The sequence below is a fragment of the Protopterus annectens genome, chromosome 15.part0 (genome assembly GCF_019279795.1).
Source record: "Protopterus annectens isolate FY-2018-M chromosome 15.part0, PAN1.0, whole genome shotgun sequence".
Lineage (NCBI taxonomy): Eukaryota > Metazoa > Chordata > Ceratodontiformes > Protopteridae > Protopterus > Protopterus annectens.
This window is the reverse complement of record NC_056749.1, coordinates 575907409-575916094: the sequence shown is the minus strand read 5'-3', so window position 1 is coordinate 575916094 and position 8686 is coordinate 575907409. Positions and strand designations below refer to the sequence as shown.

General features: G+C 38.7%; 1 protein-coding gene across 5 annotated transcripts in view; it reads left to right on the top strand.

Moving 5' to 3' along the window:
• LOC122789926 (cationic amino acid transporter 3-like) overlaps positions 1 to 7739 on the top strand; it is a 184484-nt gene extending 176745 nt beyond the window's left edge. For all 5 annotated transcript variants that reach the window (XM_044057397.1, XM_044057394.1, XM_044057398.1 and 2 more), the window contains exon 12: positions 4160 to 7739. In XM_044057397.1, coding sequence (XP_043913332.1) covers positions 4160 to 4299 — 140 coding nt within the window. In that variant the 3' untranslated portion in view covers positions 4300 to 7739. The remainder of the gene's footprint in view (positions 1 to 4159) is intronic.
• Positions 7740 to 8686: the final 947 nt, after the last annotated feature.

The following is an 8686-nucleotide window of genomic DNA, read 5'->3' as shown; positions in this document are numbered from 1 at the left end:
TTGGAAATTTTCTGCTGTGCTCTGGAATATCCTTCCATGAGGGCCTCCCCAAGTTATTCTGTAGCTGGGTACTCTGTCCCACAGGTTGAAGAGCAAATGAAAGCAAGAACATGAGATAAAGAAGTTATATACTCACAGTAATGTTCCATCTGAGTTGTTGGCTCTTATTTGCTCTTTAACCTTCCCTTACTCCATCACTCTCATCTCTTAACTGTACAGATTTTCACAGAATGTCCAGATTTTTGCCTCATATTTTTGGTCCATTTTCATAAAATTGTGGTTTTCTGGCAAATTAGTGGCAAATCATTTAAGATTAAAGTTAGAAAATAATGACAGACATTTGAGTTTTACACATCATACCCATCAGAAAATTCATGCTAATGCAAAACCAGTTATTCTATCAACTCTCGAAGTTTGTAAGAGCAATATTTAAAAAATGTCCCTATTTTTGGGCCTTTGTCCCAATTTTATATATGGCTTTATCCAGATGTCTTGCGCTAACATGTTGAGAGGTATGATCGCCCTACCTTTTGAAGGACCTAACGGAGTTATTTAGATGAACACTTCATTACTGTTTGAGCTCCTGAAGTACTCTTTTTCTGACTTGCCCTGTTATCTGTGGGTGATTTCTTTCTACTTGTATAATTAGATGATGTATAGTGGTGGTGCAGCAAACTTGATCTGAGGGATTTGGAGGAGAGGAGCATTATGGGTAGGGGAGGAGCTCAGATTTCGGATCGTGGAGCTTTAGTATGCAGCCTATATTTCGGATCGTGGAGCTTTAGTATGCAGCCTAGTCGGATCCGATCCTCCGATCTGAAACCCACAGGTTGAAGAGCAAATGATAGGCAACAACTCAGATGGAATGTTATGGTGAGTACATAACTTCTTTATATGGGTGCTGTAGGGCTCCACTACTTTATTTACTATCATTTTCTTAAGCCTTTCGTCACTGACTGAAATTAATTAATTTACCTGTCTAGTGCCTCTGTTGTTTGGATTTCTAATCTGGCTCATCTCTGCACCAGCACTACAGGGAACAGGTAAGGGGGAGGAAGAGGAATGAATGGTCTTATCCTGGTTGCCTCTCTTGTCAGGGTAGGACAGGGATGTGTGCAATTGGAGAAGGGTATACTGGGATGGTACAGTTTCTTAGATAGAGACCAGGTTGAAACCACCTCTTGTTCTTTGGGGTTGGTGGGGAGGTCTTCTTGCTGACAGTGTCACTTATAGAAGAAAGGGAGCAACCAGTGCAGTAGCCCAGTACATGGCCCCCCCTTACCATTCATAGCCAAGCATGCATGGGCAGAAAAAAAGAAAACACTTCTTGGCTGCAGTAAGATGCTGCCTCAGAGTGCCTTGATTTCTTCACCAACCCAGAAAATGGGCCAGAGTCAGTTTGTAGAGTCTCCTGGAAGTCAGCTGTGGGGAGCCAAAAAACATAACCTCAGCACCCTTTTGAAATGCTACTCCGAGATCTGCTGTACCTCCTCCCCCAAATGCTCTTAGCTGTCCTTCTAGTAATTCCAGGAGTAATATTCATATCCCTGAAGTGCCACAATTTGTGTAGGTTTTATGAGAATGTAACATGTCTGTTTGAAGGCAGAAAATTGTATTCAGTCATATGACTGACAGGGGGTCTTTTGGTTGCTGTGGCGTCCCTCCTCTGGGTCATTGATCAAGGATCCTCAATCCTCACCACTGACGCCAGTGGGAACATTCACTTTGAGAGAAAATTAGGCACACGCAGTATTTTCAGATGCAGCTCTCTGAACCAAGCACAATTTCCCTTAAGAGCACACATGGAATGCACTGTTCAGTCCTGGGACTAGACTTCCTCTCCAAGCCCCAAATAAAACTCCACATTGAGCACCTCGGAGTAGAGTCCTCAGCCGGGTGTTCCAAGGCAAGTCCTCCACCACCCTCTGAATGAAAATCAGTGTTCTGTGCTGTGTCCCTGTTCCAAGTAGCTGACGTGCATAGTCTTTGGGATTTGATTTTAACACAAACACACACACACACACACACACACACACCCCTGGGAAAGGCCGGCACAGATTTACCCACAATTCCACCTCCACCCAGACTATAAGGTAGATACTGCCACCTGAACACCCCAAAGCCAGCTACTCTAAGGTTGTTACCAGGGTCCCACTCATACTTGGTAAAATTAATACTTACATAAATTGTAGCATTTCCAAGTAGCAAGACTTTTCGGGAACGTGAAACCACAGTGCCACTAAATAAATGCATGTGCTGTCAAAGGTTAAAATATTTTCTAAAAGACCAGCCACAATTAAAGCTTTAGATATATATAATAAAAAATAAATAAGACAATACTGAATTTCTACTCACAATAAACATAGTTTCAATTCACAGAAAAGATTAAAACACCACAGATGGAAAGATTCACACAGCTACAGAAAAACAATATTTAACTAATCTCACTGTTTTTCCTAACTGACTGAAGAATTACTGTTCCCCACTTACTGGCTATAGCAAGGTAAGATGAAGTGGATGAGTGGCGTGTGTCAGTTCCAATAACAGAGCACTGAGTGTCACTGTCACATCTCTCACTAGTATCTAAATACAATTTCAGTGCTGGCTACAGAATGACAAAACATCTGGTCACCTCACTGTGTGATTTCCACACTTACCCCCTCACTAGAAATTGAGCCATTATGTGGCACAGATGTGTTGTCTGTGGCTGCATTCAGATCTGTGAGATAGAATCTTTATGGCCCAAACCAACTCATTTAATTTCAGGCTATTTTTCTTATGTTTAAATGTATGTTAAATGGATATATTTAAATTGATGTAATGTGATGTGTTTTACTCTTGGAAGGCATTTTATGCCGAGGCACTAAGTGACTATTAAACTTTCCACTTTTGTATCAGTGGCATTCTCTTTGTGGTATTTTATATTGTTTTTATTATATTTGTGGTTTCGTTATTTTTCTTATGTTTAACTGGGCTGAGGTTAACCCCTTTCCTTCTCTGTTAAAATATATACATTTGATCAGTTACAGCAATACAGCCTGACATGCATATATATTTCTTTTCTATCCAGCAGGACCCACTGTTGATACATTTTTAACACAATCATCGGCCCAAATTAGTTTGATACTCAAATGACATACGTTTTGCAAAACTCCAGCTACCTATGCTGGCATATGTTACACATGCCCTGCCGTACTCCGTCTGACATAGTTGGCACTATCTCACATCATCACAGTTGTATTTACTCCATATTTCAAGGACTGCCATTACTCACTGCTGACAAAGCAGATTTTGTATAATTAAGTTATATCCCTCTTTTCATTAACATCTGGCTATTGGATTGCCTTTTAAGTCTAGGGTGTACATTTTCTAGTTTCATATTCATGGGGAGTGTATGTGAATGAGTCCAAGTGTATGTGTGTCCATGTGTGCGCCCAGTTGTACATATGTGTGTATAAGTACATGTATATGTGTTTGTATGTACACAGGTATATATGAGCATACATCTGTGGATGTGCATGTGTGTGTTTTTCTAATGCTTATAAATTTGTAGAAATGTTGATACTGAATGAGTAAATGTAGACAGAACAGTGAAGAGTACTCTTCTTACGAGACAGCAGTCCAAGCAGGTTCAGTATCTTTATTCAAAATTTCCCTATCCAATAAACCCATTTGACGTGCATATGTCAGAATATATTTCATGGTTAATAATGATGTCATTCTGAGGAAGTTTGCTCACTTGAGCAAACGAAAAGCGCTTCAAATTAAACTTGGTCTTGGATTTATTCATTTCCTGTCTACCTGGTTGTTTCTGGCTTGGCTACCCTTTGAAGATTTTCTCCATTTGGAAAGAACGTTGGTTGCTCTGTGGTCTGGCTCACAATCGTATTTTTACCAGTTTATTAATGATAATGTAGTTTGTCTGTTTGGGAAGACATGCAAATAATAATTACTGTATGCTTTGGCAAAGATATGAGATTGATATTTGTATCCCACATATAAGATAGCACAGTTGCAGTAAGAAAATTTAGGGACAGAATTTCCACATTGTATTTGATGACCTGGAATTTCAGTTGTAACAGGTTATGGTAGAGTGATGAAATACAGAATTTGTTTTTGGAGAAATTTGTAACATTTTTTTTCCTGTCACTGATCCTAGGATTCTTGATCTACTTCCTTTATGGAATGTGGCACAGCTTTGAGAGTCAGCATTCCAGAAACAAGGACGCTACCCTCAGGCCTGAAACCCTTGTTAGTCATGAACTAGAACTAACAGATTTGGAACCTTCATCTACATGAAATGGGGGAAAAAGTTGGCTAACATATTCTAAAATGACATGTTTACATGCAACCAGTGTTATTGCAATGTATTTTGTTAACTGTAATGAGAGCATACAAAATGATGCCGAAGTTAGTGCAATCTGTAGGTAATTCAAGTTGCAGAATCTGCTAAATGTTAAAGGTTACAGAATATTAAGGTAGGTATAAAAGTATGATGCAAGTCCATTGACTACCCAATGATCCATATTTGGGCCCAGAAGTTTAACAAATGAAAATGCTATTTCATTCTACTCCATCTACATGAGGAGTTCATCAACTTGATGCATTAGTACAATACATTTTGCCAGTGGATAATTTTCCTGACAACATACAGTAGACATAAACATTCTTCCTTATGGAGCAGACTTGGTATGCCATAGACTGGTATATCAAAGGCCTTTCTGATTTACAAAAGAAGTAAAATCGGATAAGACATTGTACTGTGTCTTACCACACAGTATATGCATTTGCACTCCATGCATGGAATACATATGTAAATCACATCAAAATTCACAAAACAATTTGTGGCAAGGTACTAGCTAGTTCCAATGGGGAAACTAAAACTAAAAATAAATCTAACTATATACATTTTGAAGGTACTGTGGTGGAGAGTGCAGCAACCCCCCTTGTACTGTGATGCTTAGAATATATAGCTGAGTAACATAGCACAGTATATTAAAAGAGAGAGAATTCTGCTGCATGGGAGGAAAATCTCCACCAGCAATATCATTCCACAAAGTGCAAGCAAACCTGCTTCCACAACCTAACTAATCCCAGTCCTACACATTGATGTTAACAAGCTGCCGCCAGTGGGAACTCACAGTACAAGATTCTCTCATTAACATAATGGGGTGGAGAACCCCTGTCCACTGTCATAACTAGGGACTGGAACTTCATTATGAGTCACTGCCAGACGTGATGCTGGGTCACAGAGCAGCAGGGGCACCCAGTTCAGTGAGGTATACTATACCTTACTAGGTAGCTATATGTAGCATTACCTTAAGGTATAAAGTAGCTTACTGAGCTGTCTGCTACTGCTGTGCCATGTGGTGCTGTCATGCTAAATAGTGTTTCCCTGCATCCAAGGCACACAAGAGCCTAGTACACAGGGGGCATACAAGGTACAGCTGTATCCAGTTTTAAGAAAATGTGACAGCCTTTGTATGCCGCCATGGAGTGTCCCATTTCTTGATCATTAATCTGGATAGTCCATGGCAGCATACAGAACAGAGTCTGAAAGATACCTGTATGCATCTGCACACTGTTACTGTGAATTGCCAGAATTATTTGCACATAAAAAGTGTCCGTTTCCATCAAAATATAACTGTTTTTGTAAATGGTTAGTGCTGTATTTTAGAAAAAAAGATTCACACTGCACAAAACTTACACATACAACTGTAAGCCACATAAGAAAGAAATAACACGGTACACAGCTACTTCAGAAGTTTGCCAGGGAATGTTACTACTGATAAAATCCCAAGGTTTTTTTTCCCTTAACTGCATTCTTGCCTTAAAGGCTGTGATGTTTTTTGTAAATCACTTGAGAAATGGAGTCTTGTGTAGTTTCTAAATTTGACTGTTACATGACTTATTCTTGTTTTTGTAATGCACTTTAGTAGTTTTGTTGTACTTCTGTCTAATGTTGCAGTTTTTGTATGACATGACACAGTATTTAGCACTTGTCCCTGGAAAATACTATGCTGTAAAAAAAAAAGGGGGGGGTGGGGCAAAGTACAGATGTGGTATGTCTTTTATATCCTAAAGCGTTTACACTACTATCTCATCTTTGTGGACTTTGTTATTCTTTCTTCACAGTAGTATCACAAAAATGAGTATGGGCTGCTATTAGAAGTTGTAAGGATAATTATTTATTGGAAAACTTTGGAAAAGCAAAATTGCAAAAACTGAATAATCTTTTGGGTTGAACTGTTGATGCATTATTATGGCATCTCGCTCTAACTCTGGTAGAAAATAAGCCAAAAATCATTTGGAAAGTATAAAATGTCTTTAAGATCACTAATCCTATCTTGCAGATAGGATGATTGATTTTTCAGTGCATGGCTGGCTCCCAGGAGAGGATTGAGGAGTTCAGTGGAGACAGTGCTGCAAAAGCCACAAACCCAGCATATGTGGAACATATGCAACAGTGCGTTTCTCTTATATCATGTCTTGTTTGGAGATGAAAGAGAAGAGCTTTTAAGGGGCAGGATCTCCAGTGCTGAAAAGTGCCAGAGAGACTGGGAGATTTGTGGCTGGATAGATGAAAGTCTGTGTTCAGTACTTGACAGAAAGTAAAACAGAACTTGTAACAGTCACTTTGCCGTCTTTTCAGTGATATTAGCAATGTGAGTATGTTGTTTGTGTGAAGTTAATGGTGTCAGTATAGGCCATTTCTTAGAATCCATCTTTATTGAGAAATACTAGATCTGTAGTAGCCACAGATAAAGCCTAGGACCAGCGATAATGGGCCTTTCTCTGAAGATGATGTGGCAGGGTACACATAACAAGTTTACATAAAAACACTTTGTGTTGCTTTGACTCATTTTAACTTCTGCAAAGTTTTGCTTTACAAATGGTACACTGGCTCGTTCATTTAGTTATCAGGCTGTTTCATGCACCAATCACAAGAAAAGCATACATCTACTCAACAAGTTTTAGATGACTAGTCATCTGTAGGCCTCTGTACAACTGCATCCATGTCCATCCCACCCTGTCTACTTCATTCCTCTTAACTCCACTTTCACCCTAACATTCTCTCGTAGGAACCTTTCTGTAGCTTCCTTTTCTCCGTGATATGTTGTATTCAGGCAAATATTGCCAAAAGCAAAGACTACAGGTCTCTGTCACTCCATTTTACAGATTTTCTACTATATGTAAACATACAGGAATTCACCTCTTATTGTCATTTTGAGTGTTATGAATCTTGTAAACTTGGGTGATGGCAGTGTCATCTCTGAATGTTGTATAGTGCTGTAATACCTTTGTTTTTGTCATACTCATTGTTTCTCTGTATTTATTGTTCCAGGCAGAGCCTGGAATTGGGCCTGTTGGACAAGTGCTTTACCCTGGTGAACAAATTTAAATAAATGAATAACTCTGTTATAACAGTAGACTTGTGTATAATAATGTGTAATATGATTGTTCTGTTGTACACTATTATGGTTATTATTTCCTGGGGTCACCAATGAAAATGAGTTACAAACCAGCTAAATAATACAAAACAAGAGTAATACAAACAAAAATAAACAATACATTAGAATTATTTTTAAGTTACAACAGAGTAAATATTTTCAGTTGTTTTTTTACCTAAACATATGTTTCAAAGAAATGTATTTTACCTATAAATGTGTTTTAAAGAAATGTGTATTTTAATTAATTCAACATGCTTTTATACAAATAAAAGTTAGAAACAAACTTTATTTTAACTTGTAGTCTTCAGTTACTGAATAAAAATGTGATACTGTGATTGCAGGAGCAACTGGCAGCAGCTGTGACACACCATACCTTACACATTGTATAACAGTTGGAGAAGTGTTGCATTTTTATCTTTTGGAGGGTTAGACACGTCGCTGCCAATAATCATCATCACTGTTATTATTACTACTGTTATTACCTGTTTTAATTTTAATTTTCTGGGGTGCAGCACAAAACAGGCAATGTTTCTGGTGGGACAGAAGTGTCTTATGAAAGTGACTACTCAGTATACATTTTACTGTTCCATAAGCAATGGCTCAACATATGCCCAAACGATTTTACATACTGCTGTAGATGAAGTGTAATTTCATTTACTGACGTCAGCCATATATTTCTGCCCTTATAGCCCTTGCTTTTTTGCCACAGTTGTCTTCATAAGACCTGAACAGGTGTGAATGTGGGGAATATATACAGAATTTGAGGTTTTGGTGTCTCAGAATATGTTTTCACTCTGAGATACATTAATCTTGATGTTACTACATAAACAGCAAGGATGTGGGGGGAGCAGTCTCTCATGGTCAGGGGTACAGGGGCAGCTTTAGCAGCATATGTTTGTATATCAGAAAAATGGATCTCAAACAGCTTCCTACTCCTTAATGTCCCGAATACAAAGACTGTGCTGTATGGTACCAGGGGTTTAACCCTAACATGCCCTCCCCACTTATGATCAAGTCCTCAAATGGTGCTTCCATCAAACAAACTCTTTCAAATAGCTGGGCATTCTACTTGTTGGGGCAGTGTCATTTCTGAAAAGATATCCTTTACTGTGAGAAAGACTTGTAACATCTTAAAGGCTCCCTTGTCCTCATTTTTAAGAACACATCTGTCGTTGCAGTTCTTCCATTGATCCTATGTTGCAGTTGCAGGTCTACTTAATCTCAACCAGACAGAC